The following is a 20,931-nucleotide window of genomic DNA, read 5'->3' on the forward strand; positions in this document are numbered from 1 at the left end:
CTGCTATGCCTATTTAGACCAAGGATTTAAATTATCTATGTTATAGGTTCAATAACTTCTGTTTAGTTCTTCTATTTGCCAGGTATTCTTCTGGATGTTTTAGGACATAAAGTGTCCCCAGTCTAATAAGGCTTACTATGTAGAAACAGGTGATAATGAAAGAAATATGAATATCTCCAGTGAATGAAAGTGCTATATGAGGCAAGGTAAGGGACAAGAAGTTGGCAGTGAGGCAGAGCCACTCTTCATAGTATGGTCAGATAAAACCTCTCTGATGAGCGTGGTAGATGAGGGTCAGGTCACTGAGAGCCTTTAGGTCATGGAAAGAACTTTGAATGATATTCTGAGTGACATGTGAGACCACTGATGGCTTTTGATCAGAAGTGAGCCATGACTTCATTTATTAGCTGTAAGATCTCTGGCTACTATATGGAGAAAAAACTTTGGCAAAGGAATGTGGAACCAATTAAACCAATTTCTTATTTTTTAAAATAGTGAAGCTAAATTCATCCAGTTCAATATCTTCATATAGCAATAACTGAGAAGAATTCCTTCAATCAGGAATTTTGTAATGATATTTAAAGGCATCAAACATTCTAAGGACTGCTGTATACAGTTTACTACACAAGTTTCTATAACCTATCTATAAATAGTAATTAAGTTTTGAAAATAAGTCTCCAGTTTCTCTCAGCAAGAAACTTCCTTATCTCTTAACCAGTAAGATGAAGAGTTCTTATCAAATTTGTATACTCTAATTGTGTTCCAAGTTCTTCTTGTCCCAGTGTCTATATTAGTCTATCCCATTTGCTCTTTATGTAGATGGTTAGGATACTTCATTTGTTAAATCCAGGAAGGTTTGTTTCAGCTCTATCTCTTCAACCTGAGCATTCAATGACTCCTGGTAGCTAATCCAAATGGCTGTATTGGATTGTATAAGAGTTAAACCATTGTGTCAGGTAGTTATTTCCTGCTTGAATTAAGGGCTGAAAATGGTTCTCCTACTGAGACAAAACAGGGGCAATATTAAATAGCATCCTTGGCAATAATAGCTCTTGGCTGTGATCATTAAGCACTTAATGCTCAGTATGCTTTATAATGGTCCCATCTATAACACTACTATGCTGTCTGCCCACTTCTGCCTTGACTTCAAATAAGTTTCATCTTTGTTCCATGACCAAGCACAATGCTTAATATTATATGCTTAATACAAAGGCATTCCTTCATTATGGAAAAACTAGCAGGTCCTGCTAAAGGACACCAGGTGAGCCTTTTCTCTGTTTTTAATGGAGATGGTGGGAAAGAATCAGTAAAGAAAATGTGAGGTAAAAATTCAGGAATGTAACTAGGTTTTCTGATAAGACCCTCATTTGGTTATTTCTTCTCCATCTTCATTGAACATGACGAAATCTAGTTTAATCGGAATCACTGAGAGAAAGAGGAAGGGCAGGGAGGAAGGGTTGTTCACAAAGTGTGGTTCTTTGAAGAAGAAGGAGGGAAATGAGCTAGAAACTGGAACAGGATTATAATGTTAATTATATTTCCTAATTGTAATTCTGCCAAGCACCTTCTTCGTCGTTTTCCCTTGCTCCCCATAGTCACTAGACTGCTTGCCCTGGCTGAGTGGAAGAGATGGTCAGATGTACAAAAAAAGAAGCAATTTTTCCACCTTAGGGATGTATTTATTTTGAAATTCCAGAGTGCTATAGAATTATAGCAAACATAATGCCAAATCACCCTAGAGTAAAGGGATCTATAAAGAAATAGGTTCAATAAAACTAGCAGATACGTATCATGCAACTTCAGCTCTCCAAATCCTGTGTACCTTTAAATGACTCAAAAGTGTTTTGAGCCATACATGGATATGCCCTTGCACACTTCTAGAGGGTTTCCTCATAAAGCCCTCAACAGTCATGAACAGTGTCTTAGCTCAGTTGCTCTCTGGTTAATGAGCAGTCTTTACATCTTCAAACGGAAGTGAAGTCCCTGCTGCCACTGACCTGGCTTGATGCTTTTATGATTTTTTCATTCAGTATGCTTTTTATTGAGAATCAACATTATGATGCTCATGAACAATAGAAATATTGTTATAAACAAGAAAAGAATAGTATTTCTTGAGCGTCTGCAAATTGAACATACATTATCTTTGCATATTATCCCTTTTAAGTCTAAATGCAACCTCCCCAGAAAATTATTATCGATATTAGTCATGAAAGTGGGTCTCATCTTGATTACAGAGAAATTCTGGGTTAATCTGAGTAAGTATTATTGAGAAAGGGTCTTAAAGCAGTGATCTTGTTTACATTCTGGTCATAGTTAGACACTTAAAAGCCTTACCTCACAACATCTTTATATGATGCTTCCTCTATTTGTAATTTCCTTTACCATTAGTCATTCTTCAAGATTCAGTCACCCACTTCTGAAGTTCTCCTAGATCCTCATGGGAAGAAGCAAGTATTTTTCATCTCTACTCTCACAATTAAAACCCAGGAATCCCTCTAAAAGACTGTACAACACTGGATTTAAAAATGTACTTTAAAATTATACAGACGTAAGTATTTTTTATTCCATTTTGTCTCTTAATTATGTGATGTTCTGAGAGGCTATGTAACTTACACAAAATCCCATATAAGCCCTATAAGGAGAAAAATTTTGTCCTGATCATCAGTGATCCCCTAATGACAAGAACGAAGAAGGCAATGGCACCCCACTTCAGTACTCTTGCCTGGAAAATCCCATGGACGGAGGAGCCTGGTAGGCTGCAGTCCATGGGGTCGCTAAGAGTCAGACCTGACTGAGCAACTTCACTTTCACATTTCACTTTCATGCATTGGAGAAGGAAATGGCAACCCACTCCAATGTTCTTGCCTGGAGAATCCCAGGGACGGGGGAGCCTGGTGTGCTGCTGTCTATGGGGTCGCACAGAGTAGGACACGACTGAAGTGACTTAGCAGCAGCAGCAGCAGCAATGATAAGAAAAGTGTTTTCCATTTAGGCTGTTCTCAATAAACACAAGCATACTAATAAATGAATGAATGTTTAAAAAATGATGAGGTATTTGATAAAGCTAGAGTGCAGAGTTTGTTGTATCACTTCAGCTGAGTTTAGTTCAGTCACTCTGTCATGTCTGACTCTTTGTGATGCCATGGACTGCAGACGCCAGGGCTCCCTGTCCATCACCAACTCCTGGAGTTTACCTAAACTCATGTCCATTGAGTTAGATGGTGATTCCATCCAACCATCTTATCCTCTGTCATCCCCTTCTTCTCCCACCTTCAATCTTTCCCAGCATCAGGGTCTTTTCAAATGAGTCAGCTCTTCGCATCAAGTGGCCAAAGTATTGGAGTTTCAGCTTCAACATCAGTCCTTCCAATAAACACTCAGGACTGATTTCCTTTACGATAGACTGGTTGGATCTCCTTGAAGTCCAAGAGAGTCTCAAGAGTCTTCTCGAACACCACAGACCAAAAGCATCAGTTCTTCTCCACTTAGCTTTCTTTATAGTCCAACTCTCACATCCATACATGACCACTGGAAAAACCACAGCCTTGACTAGATGGACTTTTGTTGACAAAGTAATGTCTCTGCTTTATAATATGCTATCCAGGTTGGTCATAACTTTCCTTCCAAAGAGTAAGCATCTTTTAATTTCATGGCTGCAATCACGATCTGCAGTGATTTTGGAGCCCAGAGAAATAAAATCTGACACTGTTTCCACTGTTTTCCCATCTATTTCCCATGAAGTGATGGGACCAGATGCCATGATCTTCGTTTTCTGAATGTTGAGCTTTAAGCCAACTTTTTCACTCTCCTCTTTCACTTTCATCAAGAGGCTCTTTAGTTCCTCTTCACTTTCTGCCATAAGGGTGGTGTCATCTGCATATCTGAGGTTATTGATATTTCTCCTGCTAATCTCAATTCCAGCTGTGTTTCATCCAGCCCAGAATTTCTCATGATGTACTCTGCATATAAGTTAAATAAGCAGGGTGACAATATACAGCCTTGATGTACTCCTTTTCCTATTTGGAACCAGTCTGTTCCATGTCCAGTTCTAATTGTTGCTTCCTGACCTGCATACAGATTTCTCAGGAAGCAGGTCAGGTGGTCTGGTGTTCCCATCTCTTTCAGAATTTTCCACGGTTTATTGTAATCCACATAGTCAAAGGCTTTGGCATAGTCAATAAAGCAGAAATAAATGTTTTTCTGGAACTCTTGCTTTTTTGATGATCCTGCTGATGTTTGCAATTTGATCTCTGGTTCCTCTTCTTTTTCTAAAACCAGCTTGGACGTCTGGAAGTTCAAAGTTCATGTATTGTTGAAGCCTGGCTTGGAGAATGTTGAGCATTACTTTACTAGTGTGTGACCCACTATGACTAAATTAATGGAAAAAGGCATTGAAGTCATGTTTTCTCCCCACCCTTGCCCTACTTGGACCCTTGATTGGGATACATTTCCTGCAGCAGTGAGCCCAAAGGAAGGAGATACCCCATGTCCAAAGTCAGAGAAACCCCAGTAAGACAGTAGGTGCTGAAGTGGCTGTGAGAAGATACCCCATATCCAAGGGCAAAGGAGACGCCCTAGATGGTAGGAAGATGCAAGATGGTAGGAGGGGCAAATTTGCATTTAGAATCAAATCCCATTCCCACCAGAGACACTAAGAGGGCTCAAACAAAGCTTCTGTGCACCAGGACCCAGGGACCCCATACAGACTGAGACAGAACTGTGTTTGAACATCTCTTGTGGAGGTATGGGTCAGCAGTGGACTGCCACAGGGACAGGGGCTCTGGGTGCAGTGGACTTGGGTATGGTATAAACCCTATTGACGGAGGTCGCCATTAACCCCACTATAGAGCTTCTAGAACTTACACAGGACTGGGAAATAGACTCTTAGGGGGCACAAACAGAACCTTGTACACCAGGAGAAAGGAGCAATGACCCCACAAGAGACTGACCCAGACTTGCCTGTGAGTGTCCAGGAGTCTCCAGCAGCGGTGTGGGTTTGTGGTGGCCTGCTGCAGGCTTGGGGGCACTGAGTGTAGCAGTATAAGCCTGGGATCTTTTGAAGGAGGTCACTATTATCTTCATTACCTCCACCATAGTTTGAAAGTGAAAGTGAAGTCGCTCAGTTGTGCCCGACTCTATGCGACCCCATGGATAGTAGCCTGCACCAAGGTCCTCCATCCATGGGATTTTCCAGGCAAGGGTACTGGAGTGGATTGCCATTTCTTTCTTCAGGGGATCTTCCTGGCTGGCTTCAGGTAAATAGCAGAGAGGGAACACAGCTCCACCCATCAAGAGGAAATTGGATTAAAGATTTACTGAGCATGGCCCCTCCCATCAGAACAGGACCCAGTTTCTGTTGACTATGCCAAAGCCTTTGACTGTGTGGATCACAATAAACTGTGGACAATTCTGAAAGAGATGGGAATACCAGACCACCTGACCTGCCTCTTGAGAAACCTGTATGCAGGTCAGGAAGCAACAGTTAGAACTGGACATGAAACAACAGACTGGTTCCAAATAGGAAAGGGAGTACGTCAAGGCTGTATATTGTCACCCTGCTTATTTAACTTATATGCAGAGTACATCATGAGAAACGCTGGGCTGGAAGAAGCAGAAGCTGGAATCAAGATTTCAGGGAGAAATATCAATAATCTCAGATATGCAGAGGATACCACCCTTATGGCAGAAAGTGAAGAGGAACTAAAAAGCCTCTTGATGAAAGTGAAAGTGGAGAGTAAAAAAGTTGGCTTAAAGCTCAACATTCAGAAGATGAAGATCATGGCATCTGATCCCATCACTTCATGGGAAATAGATGGGGAAACAGTGGAAACAGTGTCAGACTTTATTTTAGGGGGCTCCAAAATCACTGCAGATGGTGATTGCAGCCTGAAATTAAAAGACGCTTACTCCTTGGAAGGAAAGTTATGACCAACCTAGATAGCATGTTCAAAAGCAGAGACATTACTTTGCCAACAAAGGTTCGTCTAGTCAAGGCTATGGTTTTTCCAGTGGTCATGTATGGATGTGAGAGTTGGACTGTGAAGAAAACTGAGCGCCAAATAATTGATGCTTTTGAACTGTGGTGTTAGAGAAGACTCTTGAGAGTCCCTTGGACTGCAAGGAGATCCAACCAGTCCATTCTGAAGGAGATCAGCCCTGGGCTTTCTTTGGAAGGAATGATGCTAAAGCTGAAACTCCAGTACTTTGGCCACCTCATGTGAAGAGTTGACTCATTGGAAAAGACTCTGATGCTGGGAGGGATTGGGGGCAGGAGGAGAAGGGGACGACAGAGGATGAGATAGATGGATGGCATCACTGACTTGATGGACGTGAGTCTGAGTGAACTCTGGGAGTTGGTGATGGACAGGGAGGCCTGGCGTGCTTTGATTCATGGTGTCGCAAAGAGTCAGACACGACTGAGCAACTGAACTGAACTGAACTGAGCATGGCCCCTCCCATCAGAACAGGACCCAGTTTCCCCCTCAGCCAGTCTATCCCATCAGGAAGCTTCCATAAGCCTCTTATCCTTCTCCATCAGAGGGAAGACAGACTGAAAACCACAATCACAGAAAACTAACCAATCTGATCACATAGACCACAGCCTTGTCTAATTCAATGAAGCTATGAGCCATGCCATGTAGGGCCACCCAAAACAGACAGGTCATGGTGGAGAGTTTTGACAAAATTTGGTCCACTGGAGAAGGGAATTGCAAACTACTTCAGTATTCTTGCCTTGAGAACCCCATGAGCAATATGAAGAGTTTGTTGTATATAACAAGGAATTTGTAAATGAAAGTAGAAAAAACATAAGAACCAACTTGATAGGGACTATGTGTCATGTTGAGGAGTATGGACTATATTGAAAGTCCTGTGTGTCCAACATGTATCAGAGAGTCAAATACTTGGAATTTTTAGCAGAGCCGGGGAACAATATAAATGACCCTGAATGTTACTTGTTCAACATGGTCTTTTCTCACAAATCCCTAACCAAATAAACCCTATGTTCTCTACCTTAAGGACTGTATCCTTCCTCATCTGAACGACATTGTCTTGGAATTTAATTGACAGCTATGTTTTATAACTGCTTATTCTTAAACTTGAAATCAAGCTATGAGCACCAACTGATCCTTTCTAGTCTTTCCAATGAGGTTTTGTCGGCTCTTTAGCACACAAAGACTAAAAGGGCCTGTCCATCCAGTCTAAACATACCTGAACTATGTATATTATTTAGTCCTCATTTTACTAGCAATTAAGACACAAAATTTTAGAGCTGGAAAATCAACTAGTTTTTCTCTTTGAACACCTTCATTTTATACCAAAAAACACCAAGGCCAAATAGGGTTAAATGGATTGATTGATTTCCTCAGGTGTATAGGAGGTGTGGGTCAGAGAGATATAAGTATTTTACTGTAGTTTAAATTCAATAGACCCTCTTTGGGTCTGCATTTCACTATAGCTTCATTTCATGAAGTAAAATAGTATCTTTAAGAAGACACTCACTTGATCCAATAACATATTTAACAAAGTGAGGAAAGCCATCTGTTTTCTTACCAAGCAGGAAATTTGGAAGGCAGGCTGCATTTAGGATCCTAAGTGGATGTGATGACTGCTGTCACTATGGCAACAAGTTGTTCATTTAAAGATTTTTTAAAATAAGTCTTAATGATCCTTCTAATATATCTGAATTCAAGCATGTCTTTAGCCAGCACTTCCCTATATCTGTTTACTTCAGTGATCCCTCTCTTTGGTCTTTTCCTGGCCTAATGTAGCCTACTCAAAATAAATAAATGTTTTTAAACCATTATTTTCATTGGTATCATTACTTCTGAATGTCTATTCATGCCAGGCACTTTATATGGATGATACCTACCTTGTGAGGCAGAAGTTATTATCCCCATTTTACTTGTGATCAACCTGAAGTTAAAGGAGGTCGTATTTTTGCCATGTGCTTGGGAACTAGTACATGGAATATGTAGCTTTCAGCTCTGGCTTTTCCAATCCAGGAACCTATGCCCTTTTCACTCTGCCAAGCTCCCACTCTCTAGTGTTTCCAAAACCTTTGGATCCCTGTTGCCCAGAGAAGTCACCAAACCAACTATATCTAGCCTTAAACCTCCTTCAACATGTTGCCAAACTCCATATTTCTCAACATAAATTGTCCATTTTTATTTCTGAGTATTTATCATAGTACTCACCTGTAGCATTATTCCTACTCTTCCCTGTAAAACTCAATTTCATTAATTCTTCAAACCCAACATAAGGATTATTTCCCTCAAGGAGTGCTTCTGTTGGTTATTGTACACACTAGTCATTGAGCCTTTAAACTGCCTCCTCTCCATATCTTGAGCTCACTATTAGTTCAGTTAGTCCTGAAATAAGATATGCAGTGCAACTGTTTGCATACTGATTTATCTTTCCAATGATTGCTGTTTTAATGAGACAGTACACACAAGAACTTTATAAATGTGACTATGTTTCAGAAGTTGACTGCAGCCAGTCATTAATTATCTTGATCTCTCCAGCTCTATGTCTGTGGAACCAGGTAAAAGAAATCAAAGATACAGTGTCTAACCTGACCCTAGTGTTAGCTTTTATTCATAAGCCCTTTATTCCAATGGATTAAGAAAATTGTCACTGTGACTGTTTCACCAATTATGTGTGTGTGTATCAGAATTAAATTTAAGTTGTCCTATCTGAAAGAAAATTTATGGAACATGATATCCTAGACTTAATAGTAGGCTTTCAAATAACTATATGCATAAAGACACAAATGTTTTTCAAAGGTTAATATGGGGAGTTCATATTTATAGAGCATTACAGTAAATGAGATTACTCATAAATAAAATTTTCAGAAATTCAAAGCATTTCTCATTTTAAGCCAAAATTATTATTTTAAACACTTTAAGGTTTGGGGATAAAAATAACTTCAAAAAGTAGTGTATACTTCTCTACTTTCTTAAACAAAACATAAAGGATAATTTTCCCTAGCTTGATGACTCAGAATCATCATTTTGAACTTTAATTACTCTTCAACTCTGTAATAAGATGACATTTTTAAGTTACTGAGGCATTATTAGTGTTAGTCACCTTTGATACAAAATGATTCTAGATTGCTATCCTTTTTAGGATACAGTATTTGCTTCTTTTTTATATGCTTTGTATCTCTGTAGCTATTGTTTATCTCTGCTTTGCTAGACCTAGTGCTGTTAGTTTTCCCAACTTTACATTTCATGTGTGAGTTTTGACCTGTTACAGATCAATACACCAATTAAAAATTCTTCTTAGAATTTTGTCTAAAATAATAGTAAATGGGTGTTGGATAGGGATGGTATAGCATTCTTATATAAGAGAATTTTACTGCATAACTATATTATATTTATGCTGTATATTCAGAGACCTTTCAGTTTATTTCCTGGTCTTTTGCTGGGTCTGGGAAGTTCAGATTGTTGAAAGTGACTTTCCTTATAAACTGCATTGCTCTGGGACAGACAGAGTCAAATAAAACTCAGTCTGGTCCCTGGAAGAGGGCTATCAATATAGGGACAGATTCAGTGGTGGGTACTGAGATCAATGCACATTGTAGCTCAGAAGACTGTCACCAAAATCCAGAGATTTGATGCACTCTTGTTATGGGATCTTTTTATAGGTCATACAGCCCTTTACCTTCATCAAGTTCATTTCTCATAATTATCTCTTGTATTGCTTCCAGATTTAAAAAGCTGAAGAATATTGGTATTTACCCTAGAGAATATTTTGCCCTTTTCTATATATGGGCAGTTTTACTTCTTTCTAATTTTTACTTCCTAAAGGAAAAACTTAGTCTTAACGAAGACTCAAATTTTGTGCAGTTATTACACATGCCTACAATACATTAATTTTCCCCACTCAGCTCATTCCAGTTTCCTTTAAACTCCTGACTATATGGAATTGACACATTTAAGTAGATTTCTTAGTACTTCAGTGAGCAAAAAGCCAACTAGCTTGTCATCAAAGTGGTCCTTTAAAAAGTGGTCCATATTCTTTTCTTTCAGTTTATTTGGGCTAGTTCTTCAATCACTCGTCAATTTAACCTCTTCATATTTGCCAATACCTATTGATAGTCAAAATTATGTTGCAATCAATTCACAGATAGGATCTTTCAGAGATGGCACCAAACACAGCAAACTTTCTTTGTTCTACCCTGTAAACATGTGATACATCAAAAGAAAAAGAAAATTACTCCTACAGATTGTGTGATGTATAAAAGTAAAACCATCAGTCAGAGGTATGAAAATGTTTTATTAACCCCTTTAGAAGTCTCTGTGTACTTTTTTTCTGCACAAGCAGAAAATGTGGTTCATGTCCTGTTGAATTCTAAATATGTTGTCTCTGAGATTATCTCTCCTATTTCTTGCCTAATTTATCCATCACAATCCCCAACATGTTTCTTGGTGGCACTTGGTACCTTGTTCTATATTTATAAAGGGATCCTTTAATTTTTGTTGTTGTTGTTCAGTCTCTCAGTCATATCTGACTCTTTGTGACCTCGTGGACTTCAGCACGCCAGGCTTCTTTGTCCACCATCTCCCAGGGCTTGCTCAAACTCATGTCCATTGAGTTGGTAATGCCATTCAACTATCTTTTACTCTGTCATCCCCTTCTCCTGCTGCCTTCAATCTTTCCCAGCAACAGGGCTTTTCTAATGAGTCAGCTCTTCCCATCAGGTGACCAAAGTACTAGAACTTCAACTTCAGCACCAGTCCTTCCAATGAATATGCAGGACTGATTTTCTTTAGATTGACTAGTTTGATATCTTTACAGTCCAAGGGACTCTCAAGAGTCCTCTCCAACACCACAGCTCAACAGCATCAATTCTTCAGTGCTCAGCTTTCTTTATGGTCCAACTCTCACATCCATAAATGACTACTGGAAAAACTATAGCTTTAACTAGATGGATCTTTGTTGTCAAAGTAACGTTTCTGCTTTTTAATATGCAGTCTAGGTTTGTCATAGCTTTTCTTCCAAGGAGCAAGGGTCTTTGAATTTCATGGCTGCAGTCACCATCTACAGTGATCTTGGAGCCTCAAAAATAGTCTGTCACTCTTTCCATTGTTTGTCCATCTATTTGCCATGAAGTGATGGGACCAGATGCCACAGTCTTAGTTTTTTTGAATGTTGAGTTTAAGCCAGCTTTTTCAGTGTCTTTTTTCATCTTCACCAAGGCTCTTTAGTTCTTCACTTTCTTCCAAAAGAGTGGTGTCAACTGCATGTCTGAGGTTGTTGATATTTCTCCCAGCAGTCTTCATTCCAGCTTGTGATTCATCCAGCTCTGCATTTCTCATGATGTACTCTGCATATAAGTTAAACAAGCAGGGTGAAACTATACAACCTTGACATATTCCTTTCCCAATTTCAAACCAGTTTGTTTTTCCATGTCCAGTTCTAATTCTTGCTTCTTGACCTGCATACAGATTTCTCAGGAGGCAGGTAAGGTGATCTGTTATTCCCATCTCTTTAAAAATTTTCCACAATTTTTTGATCCACACTGTTAAAGGTTTTAGCATAATCAATGAAGCAGAAGATGTTTTTCTGGAACTCTTGACTTTTCAATGATCCAATAGATGTTGACAATTTGATCCCTGGTTCCTTTGCCTTTTCTAAATCCAACTTGAACATCTGGAAGTTCTCGGTTTATGTACTGTTGAAACCTAGCTTGGAGAATTTTGAGCATTACTTTGCTAGCATGTGAAATGAGTGCAATTGTGTAGTAGTATGAACATTCGTTGGCATTGCCCTTCTTTGGGATTGGATTGAAAACTTACCTTTTCCAGTCCTATGGCCACTTTTGAGTTTTCCAAATTTGCTGGCATATTGAGTACAGCAGTTTAACAGCACTTTAATTTTTACCAGCTTTCAACAAAAAGTGCCTACTCTGATTGATAGTTCCTGGGAGGACAAACATCCAGAAAAGGAAAGAAGGATGGGCTACAGACAAAGAATTTTAACCCATTAACTGAGCCTAAAGAAATTCTTGGAAAAGAGAATAAGTAAAGAATCAGATAAATAAATTCAGACTTATTTTATTAGCTGTTTATAGTCTTATATACTGACTTCCTCCTCAGCTGAGATCTTCAAGGGCAGAATCATGCCATCTCTCTTTTAGTATCTATAGCACCTACCAGTGTACCTAACAAATAATGCTCAATATTTTCTTGGTAGGGAAAAGAATGAGTCCTGTAGGAGGCTGTACCTTCCTGTTTTCCTCAGGCTTCTCCTTTTAGATCTTTCTTGCTCTTTTAAGTGTGCAGCAAACAACCCAGAGGAGAGCCATTTGGATATACTTTTGTTTTAAAATAATTATTTTCTTACCCTTTTTTAAAAATAATAATTCTTCTATTTATTTTTTTCACTTATCCAATATTTATGAGCGCCTGATATGTGTTAAGACATTGCTCCATGTGATAGCAATACAGCAATGAACAAAACAGCATGCCTTATCATATGCCAGACACTTTGTTAAATGCCTTGAACTTTATTTACATTATCTCAATTACTGATTAAAACCCCTGTGGGGAGGATATTTTCTTCAATCTGAAAATGAAATTTCCGAGATTCAAAGCTTAATTAAATTTCCTAGGATCTCACAGCTCAGAAGGAGAAAACAGGAGTCAGTGCAACTTTAGCTGACTCTAATATTTATGCTCTTAATTGCTAGGCCTGATGGTTCAGAAGGTAAAGAATCTGCCTGCAATGCAGGAACCCCAGGTTCTGTCCTTGGGTCAGGAAGATCCGCTGGAGAAGTGAATGGCTATCCACTCCATATTCATGCCTGGATAATTCCATGAACTGAGGAGCCTGGTTGGCTATTGTGCATAGTCCATGGGGTAGAAAAGAGTCAGACATGACTGAGCAACTAACACTAATTCTAGACCATGAATAAAGAAATGGGAATTACATAGATCAGAACTTGAACTGTAAGAATTAGTCCAATAAATGTTAATAGTGTTTCATGAAAAATTTTTAAGAACCAAGTTTTATGAACCTGAATGAATAGCAACTTGTTCTTCCCCATATTAAATCTACCACAGATTTTCTAACCAGGAATAATTTAATTTAACTCCTGTAAACAACTTTTTGAGAAGCATCCAGAATGTGCATTGTTCACACTCATTTTCATTTGTCCACCATCTATGCAGACTTTGACAGCAAATTTATCTATTCCAGGATACTATGGACAGTTTTACTTTACAAATGAAGCAAAGCTGTTCAGATTTTTATCCAGATTAATTAATAGTATTTTCATTCCTTAGAAACTGCACTGAAAGTCAGCTATGTACTTTCACTAGGTTACAAAAATAAGATAGATAAGATCTATATTCCCTTAGACCTTACATATGGGAGTCGGGGAAATGAAAAATGAATTTAAAAGATAATTCTGATGATGCTTAGTGCTATGAAAAAATGTGAAGAATCTGTGATTAGGGTGGGTATAGGATAGGAAGGAGGAAGGCCTCACTGAAGAGATTTTTTTTTGAGCTGAGCCCTATATGGTGAGCTGAGTCAGCCATATAAAGTTAGGGGAGAGAAAAAGAAAATGCAAAAGTCAAAAGCACAAACACCATCTGATGAATAACTGAGAAAAAGGCTTTTGGCCTACATGAGAGTGAACTGAGGAAGGGGCAAGAGATTAATAGAGTGATAGATGAGACCAGATCACATGGGGCCTATGTGAATGACTTTGTAATACATTATCTAAACAAAGACATATTTAATAATAGACAGAGATATTCTGGATAATTATACCAGGACAAAAGGTATTAATCTGGAATTTCCTAGATATACCAGCTGTTTAGATGATTTTAAGCAGGAAAGTGAGATAATGTGGTTTGCATTTCATAAGTCACCACACTGACTGCTTCTGATTAATCTTTGCAGTAATCCTGATAAAAAGTGAAAGTGGCTTCCATGAGATTAATAGTAATAGAGCTGCAAAGAATGTCAGTAATTTCAGATATGTTTTATAGATAATGTAGGCAAGATGTGGATTGGATGTGTTAGGGGTGAGAGAAAAAGAAGAATAAAAGTAAGTGCTAGGTTTTTAACTGCAACCTCTGGATGAATTAAGATACCATTTCCTGATTTTGGAAAGATGACAGAGGAACTGGTTTTAGTAAATGTTTGCAAATAAGTAGAACCAGCAGTCTTATTCTGACTGTATTAAGTTTGAGATTCTGGTTAGAAATACAAGTAGATATATCAAAATACCACCTGGGATATACTCTCTTTTCTTACCTGTTTATTAGAGCATTTTTGCATTGTAACATATATCCTCAATAAAAAAATTTAAAATGGAATTCAAATAGTCCATTAAAGTGATTTTTTTTACTCAGCAGTAATTTTTTTTTTCACTATCTGGTGTTTTAAATTGCTAATGTTACTTATTTCCTTTCTAGGAAAGTATAGATCTGGGTGAAATCATGTTTTCCCTTTGTTATTTGCCAACTGCTGGACGTATGACATTGACCGTCATCAAGTGCAGAAACCTGAAGGCTATGGATGTCACTGGCTCATCAGGTATGTTCACAATTGGCTAATGGGGACATTACCAAAATAACATGCCATATAGCTGAAATTATGAATGGCTACTGAATTATTAAGTTCATTTGTCTGTTGTGGGGCACTATATGCTAAGTCACTTCAGTTGTGTCCGACTCTTTGTGAACCCATGGACTGTAGCCCGCCAGGCTCCTCTGTCCATGGGATTCTCCAGGCAAGAATACTGGAGTAGGTGGCCATTTTCTTCTCCAGGGGATCTTCCCAAGATTAAACCAGCATCTCTATGTCTCTTGCATTGACAGGTGTGTTCTTTACCACTAGCACCACCTGGGAAGCCTGGGGCACTATAAAAGTAGGAAAAAAAATTACCAACTAAAGTGTTCTAAACACCTCTTTAGTTTACATTATCACTATGGCATTTTTGAAAGGTATTATCAAGTAGATTGTCTTTGAACTTGGGTTTATATTTTAATTTCTTTCTCTACTGATTTAGTTCTTTCACAAAAAATGTGTAACTTACCATATACTTTGGGGCTTCCCTTGTGGGTCAGCTGGTAAAGAATCCACCTGCAATGTGGGAGATCTGGGTTCGATCCCTGGATTGGGAAGATCCTATGGAGAAGGGAAAGGCTACCCACTCCAGTATTCTGGCCTGAAGAATTCCATGGACAGAGGAGCCTGGAGGGCTATAGTCCGTGGGGTCACAAAGAGTCGAGCACAACTGAAGTGACTGAGCATGCATGAATGCAGGAACAGAGAGATATAATAAAGTAAATGAACACACCTTAAAGTTTCTTAAAAACATTAGTGGAGAAAATTACCCTTGTTCTAGATTTGATAAAGAGGTAAAACCCCATCATTCTCTTTAATCCCTTCATTTAAATCACCGCAGTTCTGGAGAGTTATTTGTAAGTTAATAGGGAACTTTGGCACAGCTCTGTGGAAGAAAAAATGATAAGGACAGAGTACGGAGGTCAATAGCATTTGTTGAATTAAATAAATAAGAAATAGTAATGCAGATATAGTAAAAGATGACATGGGGAGTGCAATCTATAACCTTTTAGTTCTTCAGAACAAAATAAACTAAATTTGCAACACAAAAAATATTAAGAGCTCTAATGTAGAAAGGATTCCAGGAAAAATTAACTGAATAAAAAATGATGTACAAGCATAAATATGGATATCATGCTCCTTTTGATATAAGAATGTGTAATCTTAAAATATATATCATGTTGCTAATATTTGCATAAAGAAATAATTGAGTGATATATAAAAACTGAGGGGTGGAGAAGTATGGGAACAGATGGGAAGGAGACTTCTCATTGCATGTCTTTCTCTGTCTCATCTTTTAAAATTTGTTATGAATTTTTATTCATTTTTTAAAATTTGCAATGCATAGTTGAAATGTAAAGATAGAAAGAAAGGAAATTAATTCTACATTCATTTTGGTGAAAAAGTCTTAGGTAAACAAATGTGGAAGAACTTAAGATAAACAACGTATTCTGCAAATTATTGTTTATTTTGCTCTTTCTACCATGTATTGAAAGAGAACCAAATTTCCAGACAAGCAAATAGCAAAGTTGTAATTAAATTCAAGAATATTTTTTATTTCTATGAAGCTTCTCATCAGGGGAGTGCATGCTTTGAGAACATCACCTCATTAAGTCACACATCAGCCTTGTGAATCAAGTAAGGAACCAGTAAATTATCTTTATCACTAATAGAGAAATGTCATCAGAGACATGATGGGGGTAGTAAATGATAAACCAGGCCTCATTCTCACTGTTAATAAGAGGCTTAGGCCTGGGGCTCATACCACAAAAGTGAGTTTCTTCCTTAGAACATAGTTCCTATGATTAAAAATTGAAAAATATATAGGAATGTTTCTATTTTGCAAATAAGTTCATTTATATCATTTTTAGATTTGCATATAAGCAATACCATGCAGTATTTCTCTTTATCTGACTGATTTAACTTAGTATGACTTCTCTAGGTCCATCCATGTTACTGCAAATGGCATTATTTCATTCTCTTTTAATAGGTGAATAATATTCCATCATGTGTGTGTGTATACATCTTCTTTATCCATTCCACTATCAATGGACATTTAAGGTGCTTCCATGTCTTGGTTATTGTAAAACAGTGAACACTGGGATACATGTATCCATTCAGACCATGTTTTTCTCTGGGTATATGCCCAGGAATGGGATTGCAGTGTCATATGGTATCTGTATTTTTAGTTTTTGAAGTGAAGTGTTAGTTGCTCAGTTGTGTCTGACTCTTTGTGACCCCATGGGCTATAGCCTGCCAGGGTCCTCTGTCCATAGGATTTTCCAGATGAGAATACTGCAATTCTTAAGGGAAAAAGGGAATGGGTAGACACTCCCTTCTCCAGGGGATCCTCCCAACCCAGGGACCAAACCTGTGTCTCCAGCATAGTGGGCAGATTCTTTACTGTCTGAACCACTAGGGAAGACCCAGTTTTTGAAGAAACCTTTATAGTGGCTGTATCAATTTACATTTCCACCAACAGATTAGGAAGATTCCCTTCTTTCCACACCCTCTCCAGCATATATTTTTTGTTGACTTTTTTGATAATAACCATTCTGACTAGTGTGAGGTGATATCTTATTATAGTTTTGATTTGTATTTCTCTAAGTAATTAGCAATGTTGAGCATCTTTTCATATGCCTTCTGGCCATCTATATGTCTTCTTTGGAGAAATGTCTATTTGGATCTTCAGCCCACGTTTTGATTTGATTGTATTTTATAATTTTTATTTATTTCTTTATTATTTATATTTTTGCTGTGTTGGGTCTTTGTTGCTGCATGTGCTTGTCTCTAGTTGAGGTGAACGGGAGCTACTCTGTAGAGGCCATTTGGGTTTCTCAATGTTGTGGCTTCTATTGTTGTGGAGCACGGGCTCTAGGGCTCATGGGCTTCAGTAGTTGCTGCATGTGGGCTCAGTAGTTGTGGCTCCTGGGCTCTGGAGTGTTTAGGCTTAAGAGTAGTTGTGGGTTGTGGGCTTAGTTGCTCCATGGAAGTGGGGTCTTCCCAGGTCAGGGACTGACCCTATATCTCCTGCATTGACAGGTGTATTCTTTACCACTGAGCAACCAGGGAAGCCTTGGGTTGTTTGCTTTGATGATGTTAAAATGCATGATCTCTTTGTAAATATTGAAAACAAACACCTTGTCAGTCACATTGTTTGCAAATATTTTCTCCCTTTCTGTGGATTGTCTTTTAGTTTTGTTTATTGTTTCCTTTGCTATGCAAAAGCTTTTGAGTTTAATTAAGTCCCATTTGTTTATTTTTGCTTTCATTTCCATTACCGTGAGAGACAGATCAAAAAAAAAAGATGTTGCTGCGATTTATGTCAGAAAGTCTTCTGCCTATGTCTTGCTCTAAGAGGTTTTTTTAAAAAAAAATTAATTTATTTATTTTAATTGGAGGCTAATTACTTTACAATATTGTAGTGGTTTTTGCCATACATTGACATGAATCATCCATGGGTGCTCTTAAGAGTTTTATAGTGTCTGGTCTCACATTTAGGCCTTTAATCTATTTTGAGCTTATTTTTGTGTATGCTGCTAAAGAATGTTCTAATTTCATTTTTTAACATATAGCTGTCTAGTTTTCCCAGCACCATTTATTGAAGAGCCTATCTTACCTCCATTATTTCATTGTTTAATTTTTCCACTTTTGTCATAGATTAATTGACCATAGGTGCATGGGTTTATTTCTGGGTTTTCCATCCTGTTCCATTGATCAATATTTCTATTTAGACAAACTCACAGAGTTAGAGAACAAACTTATGGTTACCAGGGGGAATGGGTGGGGGGAAGGAATAGCCAGGGAATAGGGGATTGATATGTACACAATGCTATTGATATATACAACCTGGGCTTCCCTCATAGATAAGTCAGTAAAGAATCTGCCTGCAATTCAGGGGATCCAGCGTTCAATTCCTGGGTCAGGAAGATCCTCTGAAGAAGGAAATGGCAACCCATTCCAGTATTCTTGCCCGGAGAATCCCATGGACAGAGGAGCCTGGCAGCTACAGTCCATGGGATCACAAGAGTCAGACACGCCTTAGCAATTAAACCACCACCACACCCTGCTATATTTAAAATGGATAAACAACAAGCACCTACTCTATAGGGAAGATAACTCTACTCAATACTGTAACAGCCTAAATGGGAAAAGAATTAGAAAAAGAATGAAGTGAAGTGAAGTGAAGTGAAGTCACTCAGTCGTGTCCAACTCTTTGCGACCCGATGTACTGTAGCCCACCAGCCTCCTTGGTCCATGGGATTTTCCAGGCATGAATACTGGAATGGGTTGCCATTTCTTTCTCCAGGGGATCTTCCCTACTCAGGGATCGAACCCAGGTCTCCTACATTGTAGGCAGATGCTTTACCGTCTGAGCTACCAGGGAAGCCCAGAAAAAGAATAGATGCATGAATATGCATAAAAATATATGCATAACTGAACCACTTTGCTGTAAACCTAAAACTAACACAACATTGTTAATCAACTCTGTATGTGTGTTTGTTAGTCGCTCAGCTGAGTTTGACAACTGTATGCCAATATAAAATAAAAAGTTTAAAAAAATACAAGCAGTCATTGAATATTTCCCTTTTACCTTGTTTTCCTCTATATACCTTATTTCCAGCCACAAAATGTGTTTTGGCCCCTTGGTACAAATGCTTATGAAATATACAGATACATTTTTCTAGAATCTAAAAAACATTCATTTCATTCATTTGCTGAAATAAATTAATGTCACATTTTTGGCTTATTCTAAGGAAATAAGATCTATTATTACATTGATAGAGTGAAAAAAAATTGTGGTGCTATAATTGGAGGGTAATTGTAATGAAAAAAAAAAAGAACAAATGAAGATAGAATAGACAGTTTTACCACCTAGCAAACTCACCCCAATGCCTATACCCTCTTCCAAAACCATGCTTCCTTTTAATAAAAAGGTACAAAAAGCAAACTTTTGATAAATGTTATATCAGTTCAGTTCAGTTCAGTTCAGTCGCTCAGTCCTGTCTGACTCTGTGACCCCATGGACTGTTGCAGGCTTCCCTGTCCATCACAAACTCCCAAAACTTGCTCAGACTCACGTATATTGAGTCAGTGATGCCATCCAACCATCTCATCCTCTGTTGCCCCCTTCTCCTGCTTTCAATCTTTCCCAGCATCAGGGTCTTTTCTAATGAGTCAGTTCTTCCCATTAGGTGGCCAAAGAATTGGAGCTTAAGCTTCAGTCCTTTCAATGACTATTGAGGACTGATTTCTTTTAGGATGGACTGGTTGGATCTCTTTGCAGTCCAAGGGACTCTCAAGAGTCTTCTTCAACACCACAGTTCAAAAGCATCAATTCTTCAGTGGTCAGCTTTCATTATGGTCCAACTCTCACATCCATACATGACTACTGGAAAAAACATAGTTTTAACTAGACAGACTTTGTCAGCAAAGTAATGTTTCTGCTTTTTAATATCCTGTCTAGGTTGGTCATAGCTTCTCTTCCAAGGAGTAAGTGTCTTTTAATTTCATGGCTGCAGTCACCATCTGCAGTGATTTTGGAGCCTAAGAAAATAAAGTCTGTCACCATTTCCATTGTTTCCCCATCTATTTGTTATGAAGTGATGGGACCAGATGCCATGATCTTAGGGTTTTTTTTTTTTTTTTTTTTTTTTAATGTTTTGGAGAAATAACTCCAGAAAGAATGAAGAGACAGAGCCAAAATGAAAACAATGCCCAGTTGTGGATGTGACCAGTGATGGAAGTAAAGTCTGATGCTGTAAAGAACAAGATTGTATAGGAAACTAAAATGTTAGGTCCATGAATCAAGGTAAATTGGAAATGGTAAAGCAGGAGATGGCAAGAGTGAACATCACGATTTTAGGAATCAGTAAACTAAAATGGACTGGAATGGGTGAAATTAATTCAGGTGACCATTATATCTACTACTGTGGGCCACTATATCTACTACTTCTAAGAATCCCTTAGAAGAAATGGAGTAGCTCTCATAGTCAACAAAAGTCCAAAGTACAGTACTTGGGTGCAATCTCAAAAGGACAGAATGATCTCTGTTCATTTCCAAGGCAAATGATTCAGTATCAGAGTAATCCAAGACTGTGCCCCAACCACTAATGCCAGAGAAGCTGAAGTTGAATGGTTCTATGAAGACTTACAAGACCTTCTAGAACTAACATCCAAAAAAGATGTCATTTTTGTCATAGGGGACTGGAATGCAAAAGTAGGAAGTCAAGAGAAACCTCTAGTAATAGGTAAGTTAAGTCTAACAGAGTTTTGCCAAGATAAGGCAATGCTCATAGCAAACACCCTCTTCCAACAACACAAGAAATGACTCTACACATGGAC

At 38.2% G+C, this 20,931-nt stretch overlaps 1 protein-coding gene across 1 annotated transcript in view; it reads left to right on the plus strand.

Moving 5' to 3' along the window:
- SYT10 (synaptotagmin 10) overlaps positions 1 to 20,931 on the plus strand; it is a 116,518-nt gene that overhangs the window by 83,204 nt on the left and 12,383 nt on the right. The window contains exon 4 of the mRNA XM_070789803.1: positions 14,433 to 14,553. Within this exon, the coding sequence (XP_070645904.1) occupies positions 14,433 to 14,553 (121 nt within the window). The remainder of the gene's footprint in view (positions 1 to 14,432; positions 14,554 to 20,931) is intronic.

Source organism: Bos indicus, chromosome 5 (assembly GCF_029378745.1).
Source record: "Bos indicus isolate NIAB-ARS_2022 breed Sahiwal x Tharparkar chromosome 5, NIAB-ARS_B.indTharparkar_mat_pri_1.0, whole genome shotgun sequence".
Lineage (NCBI taxonomy): Eukaryota > Metazoa > Chordata > Mammalia > Artiodactyla > Bovidae > Bos > Bos indicus.